This window comes from Rhinopithecus roxellana, chromosome 7, assembly GCF_007565055.1.
Source record: "Rhinopithecus roxellana isolate Shanxi Qingling chromosome 7, ASM756505v1, whole genome shotgun sequence".
NCBI lineage: Eukaryota > Metazoa > Chordata > Mammalia > Primates > Cercopithecidae > Rhinopithecus > Rhinopithecus roxellana.
Window position 1 is genome coordinate 34581848 of NC_044555.1, and position 24867 is coordinate 34606714.

At 38.3% G+C, this 24867-nt stretch overlaps 1 protein-coding gene across 2 annotated transcripts in view; it reads left to right on the forward strand.

The window, feature by feature from the left end:
- The window catches only part of LOC115898697 (zinc finger protein 41-like), a 58643-nt gene extending 34754 nt beyond the window's left edge, over positions 1-23889 (forward strand). The window contains exons 1-4 of one of the 2 annotated variants that reach the window (XM_030934201.1): positions 9119-9175; positions 16612-16709; positions 18514-18680; positions 23797-23889. In XM_030934201.1, the coding sequence (XP_030790061.1) occupies positions 16636-16709; positions 18514-18680; positions 23797-23819 (264 nt within the window). In that variant the 5' untranslated portion in view covers positions 9119-9175; positions 16612-16635 and the 3' untranslated portion in view covers positions 23820-23889. Of the gene's footprint in view, positions 1-9118; positions 9176-16611; positions 16710-18513; positions 18681-23796 lie in introns of those variants that run through there. The other variant, XM_030934199.1, reaches the window with a different exon arrangement.
- Positions 23890-24867: the final 978 nt, after the last annotated feature.

Consider the following 24867-nt stretch of genomic DNA (forward strand, 5'->3'; position numbering starts at 1 on the left):
TAGATGCTTGTTGAATGTCTGGGTCATTTCCAATTAAGAAAGGGTTATTATATGGGAAACATGTTCCAAAATTATGGACTGGTTCTCATCTATGAAATGGTAATATCTGATAGGCAGTTCAGAACTTCTTGCTTCTGGCTGCTGTGCCAATGGAGTAGCCATTCTTTATCCCTTTATTTTCTCAATAAACTTTCACTTTACCCTGTGGACTCGACCTGAATTCTTTCTTGTGTGAGATCCAAGAACCCTCTTTTGGGGTCTGGATTGGGACACCTTTCCAGTAACATCTTCCTGGCAAACCACAAAGGGACTATATTGAGGAGACCCCCTGATCCAAAGGAAATAGACTGCAGCACCAACTGGCTGATACTGGGTAAGTGGTGGGGCACATTTTACCTGGGTAAAGGGTGGGACTGAGTTAGAGGCCCAACTTAGGATAGTCTCTCCTAAGATAGAGAGGGGTTAAAGGCCCATCTTAATAAAAGGCAAGGCTTCTTGACCAAACTTGGGTCCGATGCCCAACTTAGGAAGGTTAGAGTCCTTCCTAACATTTAGAGGATTAAAGGCCCCTCTCAGTAAAGTCCCTCTTTTTTAAAAATGAATTTGGCATTATGGGATGTTAGCCACTATTCTCTTTGGATTAATCTATCTTGTACTCTTTGCTGACGACTGTGGGTGACAGGATTAGGCATATAAAAGATCATGGAACATGGGGAACTTTTCCTTCCCAAAAGGGAAAACTTGAGAGCTGATGGGACTGCTGGAAAAGATCCCCTCACAACTGACAAGTGGCCATTTGAACTTTTGATTCAGTGTTGCTGCAATGAGTAGGTCTTTTTCTGGCCTCCCTGAGCTCTTCACCTTGCCCACCCTGCCGCAGGGAATACTTCTCTCTCTCTCTCTCTTTTTTTTTTTTTTTTTTTTTTTGAGACAGAATCTCGCTCTGTCACCAGATTGGAGTGCAATGGCGCAATCTCAGCTCACTGCAACCTCTGCCTCCCGGGTCCAAGCGATTCTCCTGCTTCAGCCTCCTGAGTAGCTGGGACTACAGGTGTGCGCCATCATGCCCAGCTAATTTTTTGTATTTTTAGTAGAGACGGGATTTCACCATGTTGGCCAGGATGGTCTTGATCTCTTGACCTCATGATCCACCCACCTCGGCCTCCCAAAGTACTGGGATTACAGGTGTGAGCCACTGCACCCGGCCTTCTCTCTCTTTCTCTCCTTTCCCTTTCCTATATTTTCTGTTACTCGGAGCAGCCATTTTGCCCAAAGACCACATGTTGAAACTCCTGGATGGTGGCCCCTGAAACAAACAAAAAAAAACTGGATGAAGTTTCCCTCTCATCTTGTTTTATGTTCTTGGGAGCTTGACTTTGTAACCAGGTGGGTGGTACTTTCTCTTGGTCTCCACCATCCAGGGAAGAGGAATTTTGGCGTTCATGTTATAGTTAGCCCTACAAATATCTGGAGCAGTTAAAAACCTTTGCAAGCTCAAAACTGGCTGCCTCTAGACCCCTGGGAAGAGCAATGGAAACTGCTCCATGCTGTAGCTCAGCAGTTAAGGCTTTACCATTTTACAATGGTAGCCTAGGCTCTCAATTCCCAGTCTAGGGAATGAGTACTTTTTGGTTGATATCTGTGTGACCTTTGCCATTTGTTGATTCTCTTCCTCTCCATGAACAACTTCTGACTTCCCTTCTTGAATTTTCCTTTCTCTGAGCACCTGGGAGGTTACCTTTGGTAAAGTTCAAGAGCCAGAAATATTGACCATTTTACCTGGCTAAAAGTCGAATAATGAGAAATTTTAAAAGACTTTTTAAAAAAGAGCACTATGGTTAAAAGTCAGCTTAATTAAAAGTGGATATTCAAGCTATGGGTATATTAAAAAGGCCTTTATGTTTTTTCCTCAAATCTTGTTTTTCTTGAGAAAAAGTTTTTCTTTTCAGTCAACTGAAAAGTCATTTTTCTCCATTTTGTTTTCTTGCCCCTCTTGATGTACACATGAGAGGACCTAAGAAAATTTCTAACAGCCTGGGACTCCTTGGGGAAAACAGAAGAGGTGCCACACACCCTGTTTGGGGAAAGATCTCTGTTTTCCTCACGAAACCTCAGGAGTTGAAAGTGGATAGATCTCTCTCAAAATCTGAGGCCCTGTTCTGTTTTACATTGTGTTATCTCATGTTTTTGACATTTGGGGGTATCAGAAATTACTTCGCATTGTGAGAGAACTTTGGTGTCTCATTACTAAGTAGGAAATATACTTTTAGGGCTGGCTAATGGCAGTTATGGGCTTTTATGGGAGATGGGCTGATTCCCTCCTTTTTGGGATCTAAGATCTGATATAAAAATGGGACCCTTAATTTTGGGGGATCTGTTTTGCCTTCCAGCTGTGCCTGCTTATTAGGCCCTAGAAACTGAATGGTTTCCTGGCCCTGTTCCTCAAAGGGCTCTACCCTGAAGCCAGTAATCCAGTTGAGAAACAAAAACGGGTAAATGAAAAATCTTACAACTACAGAATCTTCTGACTGTTTGTGTATTTATATGTGTTGTATGTGTGTGTGTGATGTGTGATCAAATATTTTGTCAGAAAAATAAAAACTGTAATGCCTTTTAGTTCACATAACTTTAGTAATCTTTGAGAAATAAAGACAGTTTTAAAGATTATTGGTAAAATAAAAATGTTTTCAAAATTTAGACATTTGGTCTAAATTAGGCTGGTCAGATATTAGGTTTGGTAAATGCTTTAAGGTCATAAATTATTTCTTTGACTTTTGAAAATTGCTCAACTTAACTGCTTTAGAGCCATTAGATTCTACATAAGGCCTGGGGACATGTGGAGTTAGCCATGACCCCTAGCAATGCTGAAAAGAGTCAGACTTTATCTGCACTTCTGTCTGGTGTCCTAAGCCCCACACCTAGTACATAATTAAAATTGCTTACTTACTAAGTTTTTCACCAAAAATAAAAGTTACTAAGAGTTAATATTGTAACACGTAATTGAAACTACTGAGGAAACAGTTTTACATGCAAGGTGTGTAAGGAAAGTAAAATGTGTTTTTGGTAAAAGATTATAAGAAGGCATGGGAATGTGGATTTTTTTTTTCCCTAGATTAAAGGGTTAAAGTCTTGTTTTAAGTTTGATAGGAGAAAACAAACTTTTGAGCAATGTATGGAAGGTTTATGAAAGATTAATCTTGTAAAAGAAATTCTATGTGTGAACATTGGCTAAAGTTAAAGGGGTATTCAGTTTTTTCATAAGTTGAACATTGGAATAAAAGCACAATAGGTTTTTCTTAGAGCACTGATCTGTTCTTTAACAAAAATCTGTAAAGGGTTATAAAAAGTTTATGCGAATCTTACCTTATGGTCAGGCATGAAAATTGGATAGATTTGTCTATAAGGTTTTATTAAGAATTGGGGTTGACATTAATAGTACACCAATGCAAAGGGTGAAATTTGGCTTTCTCTCTTGAACAAGATTTTCATGTTATATTAAAAATAATGAAAGATTTTTGTTTGCCTTTTGAATAAATTATAGTAAAAAGAGGTGAAAGAAAAGAAACAGGTTGTTTGGAAAACTAAGTCTTCCCTATATTAATGAGTAAAGGTTTTATTTGTATAAATATGTTATTGATATGTGTTCCAAAATTATGGGACCTCAAGAAGAGAGGAATTTACCTGACTCATACAGGCATTTCACAGTACAAACCCATGGCTGGGGCTCAGCTTTAAAAAAGGTCTTATCTGAGATTCTTTATGGAACGAAGTTTCATCAAAGCCAATTTTTAAAAAGCCTATGTGAAAATAATTATTCTTGCTGCACTTTATACAAATAAACAGGCCAAGTATGAGACTAAAGCTTATTTTATAAACAAATTAGCCCTATTATGATTTGTTTTTAATAAAAATGAGGACTGGAAAGAGAAAAATTATGTTTCAGGAACTATGGCACACCTGTTATTAGATTCTAGTCTCATCAGTTGTTTTTTGTTTTTTTTTTTTTTCTGCAATTTAGACTAACCCTGCTTATTCCTGTGAATCAACCAGTGACCTTTGACTGTAGCTCAGAAGAAACAAGAGGGATGGGTACTATAAAAATCTGGATCAATATTCTAATTCTGGGCACATACTGGAATTGGCTAGCAACCCCATATCAGTATGGTCCCAACAGTTGCCCAGTTCATTGAATGCCTTATATTTTTAGTTTACTTAGAATAATTTTGCTTATTTTACTTTACTGTTGTGGAATATATTCCTGCTGTACTCTGTGTAGAATTGCTGGGTAGGTAAACTTACTCAATGTTTTCTTAAATTGATCACATGTTAATCTTCCAGATATCACCTTTTGTCAGAACTCGGAGTTATGAATGGCCCTCAGCGTAATGATGTTTTCTCACAGAGCTCCTCTCTACCCTGGATACAAGACACCCCAGTAGTTAGGCGGGAATGTCATCACCCCATTTGGCCTGAAAATTACAGAAGATGGATTTTTGTCCCTCTACAACTGCGAGGATTAAGGGTTCCCTCGTAAAAGAGAGGGGGGAAATACATCAGAGGCGTTTGAACCAGAGTAACTCCATCTTGAATAGGAGCTGGGTAAAATAAGGCTGAGACCTACTGGGCTGCATTCCCAGGAGGTTAGGCATTCTTATCTCACAGGATGAGATAAAATGTCCACACAAGATTCAGATCACAAAGACCCTGCTGATAAAACAGCATAAGGTGAAAAAGCCAGTCAAAACCCACCTAAACCAAGATGGCAGCGAAAGTGACCTCTGGTAATCCTCAGTGTTCATTATATGCTAATTATAATGCATTAGCGTTCTAAAAAACACTTCCACCAGTGCCTTGGCAGTTTACAAATGCCATGGCAATGTCTGGAAGTTACCCTATATGGTCTAAAAAGAGGAGGAACCCTCAGTTCTGGGAAATCCCCACCTCTTTCCCAGAAAACTCATGAATAATCCACCCCTTGTTTAGCATATGATATGGTTTGGCTCTGTGTCTCCACCCAAATTTTGTCTTGAATTGTAATCCCCATAATCCTCACCTGTCAAGGGAGGGACCTGGTGGGAGGTGACAGGATCATGGGGGCAGTTTCCCCCATGCTGTTCTTGTGATAGTTCTCCCAAGATCTGATGATTCTATAAGTGATGGTTTCCCCTGCTCTTTTCTCCCATGACACCTTGTGAAGAAGGTGCCTGCTTCCCCTTCTGCCATAATTATACATTTCCTGAGGCCTCTCCAGCCATGCAAAACTATGAGTCAATCAAACCTCTTTCCTTTATAAATCACCCAGTCTCAGGGAAGTTCTTCTATAGCAATGTGAAAATGGACTAATACAGCATATAATCAAGAAATAACTATAAATATACTCAGTCAAGCAGCCCATACCACTGCTCTACCCGTGAAGTAGCCATTCTTTATTCCTTTACTTTCTTAATAAAATTGCTTTCATTTTTTCAAAAAAAGAATTTCTTGCTTCCTAGTTTTATAGAAAATGTGACAAGGAAAATATGTTCTTATTGACCAAAAAAAATTTTGTCTAACTTAAAAGTTATTTAAAAGCTAATTCAGAGTATGGACTTGAAAATGTTATTGTATCCATGTAATTTTCTGTATTGTCTTTAAAGTCCTTGCGCTATTAAGTTACAGCGCTTTGACTCTTGAGTCTAAAAAGGACACATGATTGTGTTATATCTAGTCTTAATTTTCTTGAATGGTTAAAATCATTTGCAAACTCAAAAATGACTGCTCTAGACTCCTGGGAAGAAGCAGTAGTGGTCACCTTGTGCAATAGCTCAGTAGCTAAGATTTTTTCTCTCTTTTACACTGGCAGCCTGGGTTCAATTCCCAGCTTAGGTAATTAGTCCTTTCCCGTTCATTATGTGTGTGACTTTTTGCCATTTATTGGTTCTTTTTCCTTCCATAGACAGCTTCTGATTTCCTGTCTTGAAATTTTCTTTTCTCTGAGCTACCTTTGGAGCAATTCTAGATCTTGTAAAAACTGCTTGCTGTCTCGTTGAAGATACTTCATGCACCTGTGGTAAAGTCATACCGTTAGTTAAGGCTTATTGATTTCATGTAGGAGGTAAAATAATTCAAAAGCCAGAAATATTGGCCATTTCTCTTGGCTAAAATCTAGTAATAAAAAATTTTAAAATGATTTTCCTTTGGAGAGATCTGAAGTTCTTAATCAACTTAATTAAGGCTGCTATTTGGACTATATGTGCACAGATATTGTTTTAAATCTCCTGCTCTGCCTCTAAAACCTCCTCAGTTGATGGATATCTGTTGAAATCTGCACCTGCTCCTGTCTGTTCCTCCTTCCTCTTGCATCTAATCTTTTGTCACCCTACCAAATCGTCTCCATATCTGTGTATTTATATATGATGTGTGTGATGTTTTGCTACCAGAATATATGACAGTGGTCTAATTTATTGGCTTAAGAATGATAAGCACTTAAATAAAATATTTTGTCAGAAAAATAGAGACTTTAATGCCTTTTAAGTCACAATGTCTCTAACAATCTTTGAAAAATAAAGACAGTTTAAAGATTATTGGTGAAGTAAAACAAAAATATCTTCAAAATTTAGATATTTGGTCTAAATTAGGCAGATCGGATACTGTTTGCTAGATATTTTAAGGTCATAAACTGCCTCTATGACTTTTAGTAATTGTTTGACTTGCCTGTTTTACAGCAATTAGATCCTAGGTGAGGCCTGGGGACATATGGAGTTAGCCAGGTCCCTTTGCTAGGCTGGAAAGTCATGTGTTCTGCAATCTTATAAATGGTCAAAATTGCTTACTCGCCAGGTTTTTCACCAACAATAAAAGTTGCTAAGAGTTAACATTGTAATATGTACTTGAGACTACTGGAAAAATAGTTTTACATGCAAGGTGTATAAGGAAAGTAGAATGTGTTTTTGGTAAAAGATTATAAGAAGGCATGGAAACATGGTTTTTGTTAAAGGGAATGTAATTTTGTCTTGTTCAGAGGTTAAGATTATCCTAACCTAAAGGAGTAATGGGACGAAACTGAAAGTTTAAGCAAGTTGTGAAGAATTTGTGAAGGGTGGATCTTATAAAGGAAGTTCAATGGGTATAAGCAAGTTGCCTAAGATTTGAAAGGGGGATGATTTAGTTTTTGTGTGGGTTGAACATTGAAATAAAAACACACTGATGCAGGGTCAGAATCTGGGCCCCTGTGTCTGAGTAACAGGGTTTTCTTAGAGAAATGATCTACTGTTTAACAGAAAGCTGTAAAGGGTTATAAAAGGTTTCTGGAAATTTTACCTTATAGTCAAACTAATTAAGATTGGATAGATTTTGTTTATAAGGTTTTATTAAGAATTGGGTTTAACGTTAATAGTACACTAATGCAAACAAAGGTGAAATTTAGCTTTCTTTTTTGAACAAGATTTGCATGTAATATTAAATGATAGTGAAATATTTTTGTTTACCTTTGGAATAAATGACAGAAAAAAGGCGAGGGGAGAGAAGACAGATTCAATTGGCCTCATGCATCTTTATTGGGTCCTGTTTGGAAAGCTGTTTCCCCTCTATTAATCAGAACAGATTTTTCCCTTTTATTAATGGTGACCTAGAATTTTATTTTATAATACTAAGTGTTTAAACCTTTGATATTTGACAAACTTTCCACAGTCAGATTCTAAATTAAGCCCCCTTTTTTGATCTGGTTAACACTTTTAGATATTGGGTCCTCTAAAGTCCAATAGGGACATATTCAGCTTGTTCCGTATATTAAAATCATACAGGAAGTATTGTCAAATACAAAATGGTTTTCAGCTCTCTTTGGGCTGTATTTATATAAATGTGTTATTGGTATGTGTTCCAAAATTGTATAAGATTCCTGCAATTCTGATATGTCTCAATATATGTTATAAGTAATAATTATAATTGTTATATTAAATTGCTGCATGCCACAGAGATGTTCAGACTTTAATCATGGTTATTCTAAAACTTTTGTCATCCACAATTGTTTTACTTTGATTATTTTCAAATGATTTTATAATCAGCTATAAGACTCTGAGAGCTGCTCTTGAATGCAGGTTTCTGATAACTTCGGAGACTGTGGCATCAGAATAGAGGAAAAACTTCCAAGACTCCCATAGAGAGCTAATGTGTTCATGAATATTGAGTGGAATAAGAGTTAATTACATAGACTGAACTAACAGAAGACCAAAATCTTTTTATGGCATTTTGTTTAAAACATTGCTAACTCTTGTTTTCCAGAGTCCGGAAAAACTTTTTCTTTTGAGCTATTTGCAGCTTTTAACAATTGCATAAAGTACACCCCTGTGAGCAGAACTTGAAACACATTTCTTTCTCTCTACTTGCTTTCTTCAGAATTCGAAAACTGTTAGTATACTTAAGTTATTTGCGTAAGTTCAATAAGAATCTGTTTTCTTTTCTAACAAGACACAACTGGAGATACTGGTTACTTTACCAAGGCTTTGGTTGGAATGGCACACTTTCATACTGCTTTAAGGAATCAAAGTTGACTTATAAAGCCCATAAAAGCCCCTTGGAAAAATTGGCCTCATACATTGTCTATGCAGTCCCTGTATAGGGTTTTTGACCTGTGGTAAGCAAAGAATGTCATTCTCTGACAGGCCTAGGAGCCCCAAGGTGTCTTGAGACCTGAGGTGAGGAATTCACCCAAATCATACAAGCATTGAAGGCACAGATGAATCCGTGGCTGGGCTCAAGGCTTCAAAAGTCTAATCCAAGATTCCTTATGGAATAAAGCTCCAGCAAAGCCAATTTTAGAAAGAGCCTATATGACAAATAATTATTCTTGCTGACTATGCAAACACTCAGGCCAAGTATACTAAGACTAAAATTTATTTTACAAATATATTTGTCCTACTATGATTTGTCTTTAGTAAAAACAAGGACTGGAGAGAGAAAAAATATGTTTTGGAAAAAAATGTGGTACACTTATTGTTAGATTCTGGTGTTGTTCACTGTTGTTGAGTTTTTATTATTTTCTACAATTTGGACTGAATCCTAAATTATTTCTGGGCTATGAGTCCCCAAACTAATGTTTTCCAATTTTTTCTTTTACTTTTCTGACTTGGACTCAATGAAATTGCTACTGCCTTTTTCCTGAAGCCCTGCAAACTGAAGCTTATTCCTTGTAATACAGGTGAGAAAAAAGTGTCAGATTGCCTCTTCCTTCTTCCTCTATAACTAAAGGTACTTGAGTCTAACATCTGAATAAATCATGCCCAACATTAATCTTTGTTTTTCTTCTGTTTCCATAGAAATGCCTCTTATTAAAAATTTGTTTGCCTCCATCACAGGCAAGAGGCCTAGCCCATCTGTAATGCCGCCTCCTGGATAAGACACAGCTATTTAAGCTGATCCAGTCTCAAGAACTGGACAGGGTTTATCACTACTTTCATGAGTATTCATAGCTCTCTCTGTAGTCTGTTAAATATATATACTTAGCCAACTTGTCATCATATCTGGTTGTGATTGGCAGTGGAGAAACTGCTTTATAATTAAGAATTCAGGAAATGCCTCAGATAGCCCTGCAAGACATGCACCAACGAATCAAAGCTATATCTGGCCACACATTGTCCCTAGACTAATGCTTAACATCCTGATTCAGGTCAGGACAATTCTAGTGGCAAAAGTTATTTATAACATTGACCCCGACCGCAGGGATAGGCATATCCCTCTGTCATGGAGTTTACTGCTGTTGTACCCTCTGTGTGGGAATATAAGGCAGACTTTCCCAGAGACCTTATGGATGTTGCACCATAATGCTCCAAACAATATCATCTGTAAGTCTGGTACTCATGAATATTTCCAAATCCAAATAGATCAGTTCCATTCTGACTTCCAATGTCTATGTCCCCTTTCAGCAGCTTATCCAGAGACCTGCGTGTTTCAGTGGACTATTTAATGTAGTTGATGGAGGAGAGTGGGGATGTGGAGGGTTCTGCCCCATGGCCTAGAGGAGAAGGGGAGGCAGCTCACTGCTGATTCTAGACTCTGCAAGGTATCCCCTCACCTGTACATCCTCACTTCCCCAATTCTGACTTCACAGATCCCTTTTCTTCTCTACAAAAGAACCAGACAAGACCTGGTCTCTGCTAAATCATCATTTGTTTCTTTGTTTAGTTACTGCTTCCATTTACCACTGGACTTAGGAAGTTTATAATAATCAGAATAGTAACATGAACACATGTGAATCTGTCATATGATCAGGGAAAACACAGATAATGTTGACACAGTCAACAACAAAGCATCAGTGAACTGTAAATATTCATGCAGTATTGAATGAATTTTAGTAACATAGATGTGAAACAGGTTCACTGTGCACTGATTACCAACTTCCCTGAGTCCAATGGGACAGAACATCCACACACAAAACAAGTTACATGAATCAGGTTTGTTACTTACAGACAGGCAGCAAGGAACAATGGAAGCCTAGGAATCATTATGAGCTGATCCCCTGAGGCTCAGTAAAGCTGCCAGGGAAGGAAGGAGTCTTGTCTGTGTATGCCTCACTTGCCCCACAGCTGAGGGACCCCAGAAAGCAACTCACCCTGGGTTTTGTACCCTGAGGGATACATGACTTGCTGTCCTGGAGAATTGAAGGACATCTTGTTTCTAGGCATGACTGGAACAGAGCCCCAGCTGTTTCAGCCAGTCCCTGCCTATTTCAAGATGTTGCCTTCCCAGAATGTTCTACAGTTATCTTGAGAACTGCAAGTGAGAAGAGAGAGATAACCGGGTCAGTCCAAGGCCACCCAGAGAACTGTCCTGCAATAGTTATTAAAATTAAACTATAAAGTTGTGTTCTTTGTGGCAGATATAGAATGAAAGAAATATAAGCAGTTATATAATTTACATTTAATTGTCACAAGGACAATGTGACAATTCCTCTATAGTAAAAACTCTCTGGATGGAGTTTTAAAAAGATTTTTGATAGATTTTCATATAAATTTTAAAAAGATTTTTGATAGATCTTCCTGGGGGTTCTGTTCATAATTATGCTATAACAACTAGTCACAGAACTCTATAATTAGGCTGACTATATGTTCAATATATGACTATATATTGCTATAAATAACAACATTATTTATAGCAACTCCATCACATGTACAGTAGCAGTATGGCAGTCCCCCCTTATCTGCTGGGGATATGTTCCAAGACCCCCAGTAAATGCTTGAAACCGTGGATAGTACTGAATCCTACATATCCTATGCATGAATGTCCTTTTCCTTCTTCACGATTTCATGGAAAATTCGTTCTTACTGTAGATCTTAACAACCTCAGCATACAAGTTTTTTCTTTTATTAAGTCAAGAACTTTCACCTTTTCACTGACAAGAAGTACTTTATGGCTTCTCTTTGGCATATCCAAATTGACACCATCACTACTTTTGCACTTCAGGGCCATTATGAAGTAAAATAAGGGTGACTTGAAAACAAGCACTGTGATTCCACGGCAGTTGATCTGATAACTGACATGGCTACTAAGTGACTAACAGGCAGATAGGGTATACAGCATGGATGCACTGGACACAGGGAGGATTCATGTCCCAGGCAGGATGGAGTGGGATGGTATAAGATTTCATCAAGTTACCCAGAACACTGCATAATTTAAAACTTAGGAATTGTTTATTTTTGGAATGTTCCATTTAATATTTTTGGACAGTGATTGGCCATGGGTAACTGAAACCGCAGAAAATGAAACCATGGATAAGGGGGGACTACTGTATTGTGTTTGCTTGGGCTATCTTCTAGAGCAGGACTTGGCAAGCTTTGTCTGCAGGGCCAGATAGTAAATATTTTAGGCTTTGTGTGTCATATGGTCTCTGTTGCAGCTACTCAGTTTTGCTGTTGTAGCATGAGAGCAACCATAGACTGTGTGTAAACAAATGAGGGTGGCTGCCTACCTCTGTTCTGGAGCATTCTTCAGAGGCAGTGAAAGGTCTAGGGTCAAAGCAAATCTCAGCAAATATATTATAACAAGCAACCAAGAGTATTTGAGGACACACCTTTCTGATGGCCTGATTTCATACAAAGAGAAAAAGTTCAATTATATGTTCAGTGGATGAACTGAATGCATTTCAGTGACATATAATAGTTTTCTTGGGCAGCTGTCTTAGTTCAGGCTGCCATAACAAAATACCATAGACTGATGGCTTAAATAACAAACATTTATTTATCACAGTTCTGGAGGCTGGGAAGTTCAAGATCAAGGTGCTAGCAAATCTTTGTCTAGTGAGGGTCCTCTTCCTGGTTTGCAGATGGTCATCTTGTTGTATCCTCACATGGCTGAGAGAGAGAAAGAAATAATCTCTCCCGTGTCTTTTCTTATATGGGCAGTAATCCCATTTATAAGGGCTCTGACCTCATGACATAATTACCTCTAAAAGGACCCACTTTCTAATAGCATCACATTGGGGGTTAAGATTTCAACATATGAATTTGGGGGAACAAACTTTCAGTCTATAAAAGCAGTCTTTTGACACTGCTTGAGCCACAGATAGATCAAAATTATAAGGGGAATTAGTTATATATATAATTTTTAGTATAATTTTAGACTGTATGGGAGCCCTTTCTGTGTTCATTTCCTCCTTTTTTCTTAAAAATTGTCTATTTTTTCATATTATAGAACTTATCCATGTGCAATTTATAATATTCAAGCTACTCAGAAACACAAAAATAGTATAATGAACCCCTTGTACCCATCATCAATATACAACAGTTATCAATAGTTATGGGAATATGACCAATCTTGTTTTATCTACTACTGAAGGATTATTTTAAAGAAAATCACTGAAATAAAATCATTTCTTCCTTACTTTCTTTAGTATCTCTGCTTAACTACAATGCCATTATCACACTGAAAATATTAACAATATTAAGAAAATAATTTCTTAATATTATCTGTTCCTACACTGCATATAAATTTCCTTTCTTAGACCACTTTGTGTTGCTATAACAGAAAACCACAGACTGGGTAATTTACAAAGAAAAGAAAATAAATTTACTTCTTACAGTTCTAGAGGCTGAGAAGTCCAAGGTCTGGCTGGGCGTGGTGGCTCGTGCCTGTAATCCCAGCACTTTGGGAGGCCGAGGCAGGTTGATCACCTGAGGTCAGGAGTTCAAGATCAGCCTGGCTAACATGGCAAAACCCCGTCTCTACTAAAAATACAAAAAGTAGCTGGGCGTGGTGGTGGGCACCTGTAATCCCAGCTACTCGGGAGGCTGAGGTGAGAGAATCACTTGAACCCGGGAGGCAGAGGTTGTGGTGAGCTGAGATCGTGCCATTGCACTCCAGCCTGGGCAACAAGAAGGAAACTCTATCTCAAAAAAAAAAAAAAAGAAAGTCCAAGGTCAAGGGGCCACATCTGCTGAGAGACTTCTGCTGCATCATAACATGGCAGAAAGCATCACATGGCGAAAGAGCGTGTGTGTGAGAGAGGAAGGGGTCCAAACTCCTCCTTTTTATCAGGAACCCTCTCCCACAACAGCAACATTAATCCATTCATGAAGGCAGAGCTGTCATGACCTAATCACCTCTTAAAAGCCCTACCTCTCAACACTTTTGCATTTGGAGATTAAGTTTCTAACATACGAACTTTGGGGGACACATTCAAACCATAGCATTTCCTTAATAGTCCTATAAGTGTCCTTTTAATTTAAATTTTTTAAAATTTAAATAAGAATATTGATGTTGATACTATATACTGATCTTTTTCAGATTTCCTGTTTTACTTGTATTCATTTGTGTATTTAGTTTTGTACAGTTTTATCACATGTATAAGTTTTTATATCCACCACCACAGTGAGGATACAGAACAATTCTATCACCATAACGATCTTCATTGTTGCAATTTTATAACCATAGCTATCTTCTCTTCGTACCCCTTTGTCTTAAAACCCCTGGCAACAACTAATCTAGTCTCTATTTCTTTTTTTTTTTTTTGAGACGGAGTCTCGCTCTGCCGCCCAGGCTGGAGTGCAGTGGCCGGATCTCAGCTCACTGCAAGCTCCGCCTCCCGGGTTTACGCCATTCTCCTGCCTCAGCCTCCCGAGTAACTGGGACCACAGGCGCCCGCCACCTCGCCCGGCTAGTTTTTTGTATTTTTTAGTAGAGACGGGGTTTCACCGTGTTAGCCAGGATGGTCTCGATCTCCTGACCTCGTGATCCGCCCGTCTCGGCCTCCCAAAGTGCTGGGATTACAGGCTTGAGCCACCGCGCCCGGCCCCTCTAGTCTCTATTTCTAAAATTTTGTCATTTCAAAAATGTTATACAAATGGAATCATGTGCAGATGGTCTCTGGCTTACAATGTTTTGACTTAAAATTATTTAACTTTTCCATGGTGCAAAAGTGATACACATGCAGTAGAAACTGTACTTCGAGTATCCATACGACCATTCTGTTTTTTCACATTCAGTTCAGTATTAAATAAATTACATGAAATATTCAATGCTTTATTATAAAATAAGCTTCCTGTTAGATTATGTTGTCCAACTGTGCTAATGTAAGTGTTCTATGCACATTTAAGGTAGGCTAGGCTAAGCTATGATGTTCAGTAGGTTAGGTGTGTTAAATGCATTTTTGAATTATGATATTTTCTTTTTTTTTTTTTTTTTTTTTTTTGAGGCAGAGTCTCACTCTGTCCCCGGGGCTGGAGTGCAGTGGCCGGATCTCAGCTCACTGCAAGCTCCGCCTCCTGGGTTTACGCCATTCTCCTGCCTCAGCCTCCCGAGTAGCTGGGACTACAGGCGCCCGCCACTTCGCCCGGCTAGTTTTTTTGTATTTTTAGTAGAGACGGGGTTTCACCGTGTTAGCCAGGATGGTCTCGATCTCCTGACCTCGTGATCCGCCCGTCTCGGCCTCCCAAAGTGCTGGGATTACAGGCTTGAGCCACCGCACCCGGCCGAATTATGATATTTTCAACTTACAATGGGTTTATCAGGATGTATGTCGAGTAGAATCTGTAGTATGTAACCTTTTGGGATTGGCTCTTTTCACTTAGCATAATTCCCTGGAGATTCATTCATTCATTGAATGAATGAATGAATGAATGAATGAATGAATGAAAAGTCGTTGCAGGTATCAATAGTCCATTCCTTTTCATTGCTCAGTAGTATTCCATAATATGGATCTACACGTTTGTTTAACCATTCACCTGTTGAAGGATAACGCTGATTCCAGTTTGGGGCTATTACAAATAAAGTTGATATGACCATTTGTGTGCAGGTTTTCATGTGAACACAAGTTTCATTTATTTTTCTGAAGCACCTAAGAGTGCAGTTGCTGGGTTTATGATAATTTCATGTTTAGTTTTATAAGAACCGCCAAAGTCTTTTCTAGACTGACTGTGGTACTTTACAGTTTACACTGCCATGAGCAATGCTTGAATAATCCAGTTTTTCCACACCCTCACCAGCATTTGACATTGTCACCACTTTTCATTTTACCAGTCTGATAGGTGTCTCACTGTATTTTTAATTTGCATTTCGCTAATGTCTATTGATGTTGAACATCTTTTCATGTGCTTATTTGTCATCTGTATATGCTTTTTGGCAAAATGTCTATGCATATATTTTGCCCATTTTCTAATGGATTGTCTGGATTTTTACCATGGAGTTTTTTTTTTTTTTGAGACGGAGTCTCGCTCTGTAACCCAGGCTGGAGTGCTGTGGCCGGATCTCAGCTCACTGCAAGCTCCGCCTCCCGGGTTCACGCCATTCTCCTGTCTCAGCCTCCCGGGTAGCTGGGACTACAGGCGCCCGCCACCTCGCCCGGCTAGTTTTTTGTATTTTTTAGTAGAGACGGGGTTTCACCGTGTTAGCCAGGATGGTCTCGATCTCCTGACCTCGTGATCCGCCTGTCTCGGCCTCCCAAAGTGCTGGGATTACAGGCTTGAGCCACCGCGCCCGGCCTACCATGGAGTTTTGAGGTTCCTTATATATTCCACATGTCAGTCTTTTGTCAGATATGTGGTTTCTAAATATTTTCTCCCTGTCTGTAGCTTGTCTTTCATTCTCTTCACATGATCTTTCACAGAGCAAAAGTTTTTAATTTTGATGAAGTCCAATAAAAGTTTTATTGTTTTATATTTAAGTTCATGATCCATTTTGAATTATATTTTGTATAAGGTGTGAGGTTTATGTTGAGGTTATTTACTTGCTTACAATGTATAATTGCACCAACACCATTTGTTGAAAAGCCTATACTTCTTCCATTGAACCGTTTTTACATCTTCCTCAAAAATCACTTGAGGCTGGGTGCAGTGGCTTATGCATCTAATCCCAGCATTTTGGGAGACTGAGGCAGGAGGGGATCATTTGAGCCCAGGAGGGCAAGGCTGCAGTGAGCTATGATTGTGCCACTGCAATCCAGCCTGGGTGACAGAGTGAAACCCTGTCTCAAAAAAAAAAAAAAAAAAAAAAGTCAGTTGGGCATATTTGATGAATGCCTTTTTACAAAATGAATTGGGATTCAAACAAGGGCTACATGTTGCATTTGTGAGATATAGTTCTTAAATTTACGTTACTTTATAAAAGATTAGCTTCACATTTTCCCTTGCTGTTTATTTGTTAAAGAAACTGGGTCATTTGTTCTGTGGAATGTCCCATCTGGATTTGGCTGACAACATCCTTGTGATATCCCTGAAGATATCCCTTGATCCTTCATATTTGAGGTAAGCTGTTAGCTCTAGAGGCTTGAACATATTCAGGTTTAATTTTTTGGCAAAATGCTTCATGAGTTGTGTTTCATATATATTCTTGCATCTCACTGGGAGGTGCATGATTCCTCAATATCTTTCTTTATGTGCTAAGATTAATCAGTGGGTTCAGATGTTGTTGAACCTGATGCATAGATTATAAAGCTCCCTGCAGCCTTTCACTTAAATTTTTAGCATCCATTGATGATCATTGCCTAGGTCCATTATTTCATTAGGATATTCAAAATAGTGATATTTTAATGCTATCGCTCCCTCTTTGTTTATTAACTGGAATACTTCTATAAAGAACAACTTCAGGCTAGGCACGGTGGCTCACACCTGTAATGTCCATGTTTTGGGAGGCCGAGGGGGAGGATTGTTTGAGCCTAGGAGTTCGTAGACCTGCCTGGACAACACAGTAAGACCCCATATCTGCATTAAAAAAATAGCTGAGCATGGTGGCATGCACCTGTAGTCCCAGCTACTCAGGAGGCTGAAGCTGGAGGATCACTTCAGCCCAAGAATTCAAGCCTGCAGTGAGCTATGACCATGCCACTGTACTCAAGCAAAACCCTGCCTCCAAAAAAAAAAAAAAAAACTTCATATCATCAACTATAGGTAACCCTGAAGTACAGTTCTTATAGGAGACATAATATTTTTAACATAAAATTCTGTTTATACTTCTACTTTTGAACAAGATAGAGTAACAGGGAATGGATTTTCCATCTCAACAGAAAAAAAAAAACTAAAAAGAAACATAGACAAATTATATAAAACAAAATTCTCAAGACATTGTATGTCAGTGACTGAAAGACAGTGATCCCTGAGAAATAAGAATCAAATAAGATCAGCCCTGTGAATGCCCCAGCTTACAACCCGAAGAAAGTTTCTAATCCATAGAATAAGGAAAAGGAACCCAGGTAGATCCTGGCAGTCTCCCTGTGTTGAAGAGGGCTAGCTGAGAGTACAGGTAGGCCAAAGTGGCTGGAGTTTGCAGGACAGAATACCAGAGAGAAGGCAGCTGCATAGAGAAAGAACTTTGTGGACCTGCAGGAGGTCTTCCTTACATATTCAGTTGGGTAGACTGATCTATGAGTGTGTGTGAAGAAACTACTCAAGACCAAGGAAAGAACAATATTAGTAGAGCTCACACTGGACTGGAAATAGTGCCTGTTCTCACCAGAGTGGAAAACCTCATAATTCATGAAGCATCAGGTAGTCAAAAGGGTCTTTCTCTTAGTAGTGGAACAAAATTAGCCCCCAAACTAAATGCTACTTTGGTCCCATCTATCAAAGCTTAAAACTAAGACCTTAAAGGATTGAACTGTTTCCAAGTAACCTAACTGCATCCCAGAGCAAAGCTCAATAATATTTATGGAATGCAAAAATATTCAGGGCCCAAAAAGATAAATTTTACAATGTCTGGCATTCAGTAATTACCAGGCATGCAAAAAAGCAGGAAAATATGGCCTATAATGAAGAGAAAAATCAATCAAAATTGACCCAGAAGGGACACGGATGATAGAATTAGTAGATAAAGACATTTGAACAGTTATTATAACTGTATTCCCTATGTTCAAGGAACTAAAAGAAGGCTTGAGATTGAGTGGAGACATGATTTGCTGATTGAATTTAATACACAACGAGTGGGAGAAATTTACATTAGATATTTTAATCCTACACGATGTTAAGTATAACTAGGTATTTAAGAGGCATACCATATGGGATATCATGGAGAAAATGCATTAAAAACAATTTTCTACCTTCTTCCATCCCCCAGTGCTGACCACGCTACCTTGAACGGGATTGTATTATTACAGGTATCAGCGTCATTTGAGGATAAGACTGTGGACTTCAGCAGGGAGGAGTGGCAGCACTTGGACCCTGCTCAGAGATGCCTGTACTGGGATGTGATACTAGAGAACTACAGCCACCTGCTCTCAGTGGGTTAGCACTGCTGCCCTTGCGTCTTTGAGGCCCCAGTGAGGATATTTCTAATCTCAGCTGCTGAGTGCTGCCTGGCATCTCATATGTCATATTTGTCTGATACTCAGTTCTATTCATTTTTGTGATTATTAAATCCTATCCATGAGCATGGAATGTTTTTCCATTTGTTTGTGTCCTCTCTTATTTCCTTGAGCAGTGGTTTGTAGTTCTTGAAGAGGTCCTTCACATCCCTTGTTAGCTGTATTCCTAGGTATTTTATTCTCTTTGTAGCAATTATGAATGGGAGTTCATTCCTGATTTGGTTCTTTGCTTGTCTATTGTTGGTGTATAGGAATGCTTGTGATTTTTGCACATTGATTTTGTATCCTGAGACTTTGCTGAAGTTGCTTATCAGCTTAAGAAGCTTTTAGGCTAAGATGATGGGGTTTTTTAAATACACAATCATGTCATCTGCAAACAGAGATGGTTTAACTTCCTCTCTTCCTATTTGAATACCCTTTATTTCTTTCTCTTGCCCGATTGTCCTGGCCAGTACTTCCAATACTATGTTGAATAAGAGTGGTGACAGAGGGCATCCTTGTCTTGTGCCAGTTTTCAAGGGGAATGCTTCCAGCTTTTGCCCATTCAGTATGATATTGGCTATGGGTTTGTCATAAGTGGCTCTTATTATTTTGAAGTATGTTCCATCAATATGTAGTTTATTGAGACTTTTTAACAGGAAGGGATGTTGAATTTTATTGAAGGCCTTTTCTGTATCTATTGAGACAATCATGTGCTTTTTGTCTTTAGTTCTGTTTATGTGATGAATTATGTTTATTGATCTGCATATGTGGAACCAGACTTGCATCCTGGGGGTGACGCCAACTTAATTGTGGTAGATAAGCTTTTTGATGTGCTGCTGAATTCAGTTTGCCAGTATTTTATTGAGGATTTTTGCATCAGTGTTCATCAGGGATATTATTGCCTGATGTGTTTTTGTTGTCGTCGTTGTGTCTTCTTTCAATCCATGAATATGTGGTATCTTTCTATTTATTTGTGTTTTCTTCTACTTCATTCTATAGCACATTAAAAGAATTAGTCACTATGATGAAGTGGGATTTAATCCCTGGATGTAAGGATGGTTCAATATATGCAAATCAACAATTATGATTCACCACATTAACAAAATGAAGAATAAAAATCATATCATCATCTCTATAGATGCAGAAAAAGCATTTGACAAAATTCAACTGTTTCATGATAAAAACTCTCAACAGAATAGGTATAGAGGGAACTTACCTCAATACAATAAAGGTTATATATGACAAACCCATAGCTAATATCATTCTCAATGGTGAAAAATTGAAAGCTCTCCCTCTAACTAAGATCAGAGATAAGACAAGGATGTCCTTCTCATCACTTCTTTTCAACATAGTTCTGGAAGTCCTGAACTAAGTCCTTTCTATTAGGATGCCTTTTATTTCTTTCTATTGACTAATTGGCTATTAGCCAAGAGAAAGAAAGAAAAGGCATCCTAATAGAAAAGGAAAAAGTGAAATTGTTTATTTGCTAATGGCACGCTCTTATATATAGAAAATCCTGAAAATTCCACCAAAAAAACTGTTAGAACTGATAAATGAGCTCAATAAAATTGCTGTATTATTCTGTTCTTAATGAGATTAGCTAATTACCTTGTTTTTTTACAAGTTTATTTTAAGTACTACTGACAGATTTTATTATCTAAACCATGACATCTATTTTATGCTCACTTTATGAAATAAAATGGAAGTTACTCCCTATTATGTAGCAAATGATAATTAAACTCTTCTCAGTGACAACAGGCCACAAATTTCTAGTTGAACATTGTATATACTCTGTAACTCATGTTCTATTCCATTTTTCTCATTTTCTTTTTTTTTTTTTTTTTTTTTTTTTTGAGACGGAGTCTCGCTCTGTCGCCCGGGCTGGAGTTCAGTGGCCGGATCTCAGCTCACTGCAAGCTCCGCCTCCCGGGTTTACGCCATTCTCCTGCCTCAGCCTCCCGAGTAGCTGGGACTACAGGCGCCCGCCACCTCACCCGGCTAGTTTTTTGTATTTTTTAGTAGAGACGGGGTTTCACCATGTTAGCCAGGATGGTCTCGATCTTCTGACCTCGTGATCCGCCCGTCTCGGCCTCCCAAAGCGCTGGGATTACAGGCTTGAGCCACCGCGCCCGGCCCATTTTTCTCATTTTCTTTAATGTTTCCTACATACGAAATTCCTCTCTGCATCTTGGCTGTTGATTATCTAAGGCTGTTTCTCTCCACATACAGGTTTCACTAGTTCTATTAAATTTAGTGTTTAATTACTCTAGCATTGAATATCTTTCCCTTTCTTCACCTTCCATCCCTCAGAATTTCAAAACTAATAACTTTTCCCTTTTATTTTAGTTTTTAATTTAAATTTTGGGGAGAGATAATATATTTACAGGGTTTGAAATTCAAAAATATGAAAGAGTACACAGTGAAAAATCTCACTCCCATCTCTTTCCTCCCATATCCCTCCCCAGGGACTACCAATATTAATGGTTTACGTCCAGAAATATTTATATGCAAATTATATATTTTCAAATTGTATGACAGATGATGATTTCCTTCCTAGAGTTTTTCTTAAATCCTTAAGAATAAGAGTAATAGCAATATTTTATTCTTAATTTTTAGTGGAAAAAGGGATAAACCAGTTCAAGTACTAAAATTTTTGGTTTTGTGGAGATAGGTAAACCAGGGTGTTTTGTTTCAGTGGGATTGTTTTCAGTGTGTTGAAAAGTGTTCAAAGAAACAGATTGTTAGTGGGAAGGGAAAACATGGCTTGAAAACAAAAAGAATTCAGCTTTTGTTCATTAATCATTCCAGTGATGTGGACAACTATTATTTAAAAAACATAAAAGTGAGTAACATAGATAGTGTCTGCTCTTAAAATTCAGAGAAAATCATGTCTCCCTGGAAATGTAGTTAGATCATGAGATTAATTTTCAGAGCTTAACTGATCTATGAATCACATATACATTTTGAATTGTCACAAAGCAGAAAAAGCAAGCTTAATGAGAGAAGAATATGTGAATAATGATTGGATTTAGGAATACACTGGATTTTTGAGTAAATATTACTTACTAATGGAAAGCAAACTCACATATAGTATCTATTTTTTCAGACCAATGACTGTACTTGTGGCCTATGAAGTTGGTGGGTTCAGGAATGTTAAAGATAACATTTTCAGCACAGGCTGAACTTTTTACATTGAAGAGTAGTAGCTGTAACTAAATATTTTTGGCTTCAGTAAAAGGTTTGTGTTTATGTTTGTGTGTGTATATGTGTGTGTGTGCATGTATGTGTGTTTGTGTGTGTACGCTAAATGAAGTACAAAGTTCAAAAAAGTTCCTCATCCATGCCTATGAATTGACATGCTTAAGAATAAATGAAAGGAGATTTATGGATATAAGAGTATAGCATAAGAGTGAAAGTATAGTGGAGTTTGGGGGACAAGGTTCTGGATGCCAGTATTTTAGCCTTGCTACAAGAGGAAAACAAATGGGATTTTATGATCAGATCATGCTCAGTATCTTCAAACTTGGTAGAATAGAACAATGGTGTAATTCAGGGGTCCCCAACCTTCAGGTCACAGACTTGTACCAGTGGAAGATAGTCTGTGGCCTGCGAGGAACCAGGCGGCACAGCAGGAGGTGAGCAGCGGGGCCAGCAAGCGAAGCTTCATTTGTATTTACAGCTGCTCCCTATCACTCACATTACCACCTGAGCTCCCCCTCCTGTCAGATCAGTGGGGGTATTAGATTCTCATAGGAGTGCAAACTCTATTGTGAACCGAGAATGCAAGGGATCTAGGTTGTACACTCCTTATGAGGATCTAATGCCTGGTGATCTGTGACTGTCTCCCATCACCCCCAGATGGAACCATCTAGTTGCAGGAAAACAAGCTCAGGGCTCCCACTGCATTACAGTGAATTGTGAAATTATTTCATTATATATGACAGTGTAATAATGATAGAATAGAAATAAAGTGTACAATGAATGTAATGCACTCAAATCATCCCGAAACCATCCCCCTCCCTGGTCCATGGAAAAATTGTCTTCCACAAAACTAGTCCCTAGTGCCAAAAAGGTTGGGAACTGCTGGTGCAATTTATGCTATATTGAATATTGAAAACCTGCTATATTTCATCTTCTGTAAAAATAATTGAAATATTAGTGATTTCCCCTTCTTGGTAAGTTGATTTATTTATTATTTAGGGTGAAACTGAGCTGCTGTAAGAACTAACTGGGTACTAGATAGCCTATGTAAATGGAGACAGGCCGGCTTGGTTTAGATCCAGTCTACTCGACACAGGACCCATGTCATCTTGGGCAGATTATTTACCTGTTCTGAGTTTTAGCTATTTCTTCTGAAAGTAGGTATAATAATATCTACCTCAGAGGGTTGCTATGAAAGTTAAATGAGTTTAAATATATGTATTATGTATTAATTCTTTTGTATCACTTAGAAAAGTACCTGGCATGTTCTAAGTGCTGTTTAAGTGTATAGCATATAATAAGAATCATCATTATCATCATCATCATGTGATTTCTCTGTGTTCAGTCTGGATAAGTTGCATGCAGCTCTTCTATACTAAGCTAACTGCTCTATGTTTCCATTTCACCTTCTTTTTCTCCTTTTAGGAGGGAAGTGTGGGATTGAAATTCTTTAATAGTAAATTTCTGTTAAAAGCTTTATTTCACAATAAAAGAGTAGGCGAATTCAAGAGGGACAATTCATTGTTTTCATTTTTAATGAAAACTGTGGCAAGATGATGAACAGATAGAGATGAAAGGAAAACCCAAATAGACCTTTGAGTCATTTGCTTTCATCAACAGTAACATATTGAATAATGAAAAAGATTATAAGTACGTTGGAAAAACAATTCACATGAGCCCATATCTAATTAGTTCACAGAAGCCATCCTTTAAATATGATTCATTTGGAAACGATTTGAAACATAATTAAAACTTACAAGTCCCAATAGAAGCAATGCAAGAAAAACCTTGAGATTATTACTTATAGTCAAATTTTACTTACAGCTTATTATACTATGTTAATTCTCATACAGGTGAGAAATTCTCATACAGGTGAGAAATTTTGGATGAAGAATGTGTCCATTATAGGACACTAGGAGGATAGCCTATGTATGCACCGAATGTGGAAAAGTCTTCCCTCAGAAGTCACACATCTTCACACATCAGACTTTTCATTCTGGGGAAAAGCCCAATAAATGCAGAGAAAATGAGAACGCTTTCACCCAGCAGTCAATATTCAGTTTGCAACAGAGAATTCACACTGAAGAGAAACCCTATATATGCACCGAATGTGGGCAGGCCTTCATCCAAAAGACACACTTGATTGCACATCAGAGAATATAGAGTGGAGAGAAGCCTTTTCAATGCTGTTACTGTGGGAAACCCTTTCATCCCAAATCCCAAGTGCATGAGTGTAGGAAAACCCACACAGGAGAAAAACCCTATACAAGCACAAAATGTGTGAAGGTCTTCACCAAAAGATCCAATCTCCTTGCACACCAGAAGACTCATACTGGAGAGAGCTTATGTCTGAACTGAATGTGGAAAGGCCTTTACTTACAAATTGGTCTTGATTACACATCAAAGATGAGAAACTTTATGAATGTGGCAACTGTGGGAAAACCTTTACCCAGAAGTCTCACCTCAACATACATCTGAATTTTCACACCGGAGAGAAATCCAGTGTATGTAGTGAACATGAAAAAGCCTTCAACCATAAGTCAAACTTAATCACACATTAAAAAGTTCATGTTAGGGAAAACTCAATGAATGTAGTGATTGTGGGAATTCTTTCAAGTCACAGTTCCATGGGAATCAACAAAGTCATGCAGGAGAGAGACCCTATGCATGCACTAAATGTGGGAAGGCCTTCAAAAAATCACAGCTCCTTGCACATCAGAAAATTCATATTGGAGAGAAATCCCATGATATTTGTGTCCCCACCCAAATATCATGTTGAATTGTAATCCCCAGTGTTGGAGGAGGGGCCCGGTAGGAGGTGATTGGATCATTGTGGGCAGAGTTCTCATGAATAGTTTAGCACCATCCCTGCTTGGTACTGTCTAGTGAGTGAGTTCTCATGAGATCTGGTTATTTAAAAGTGT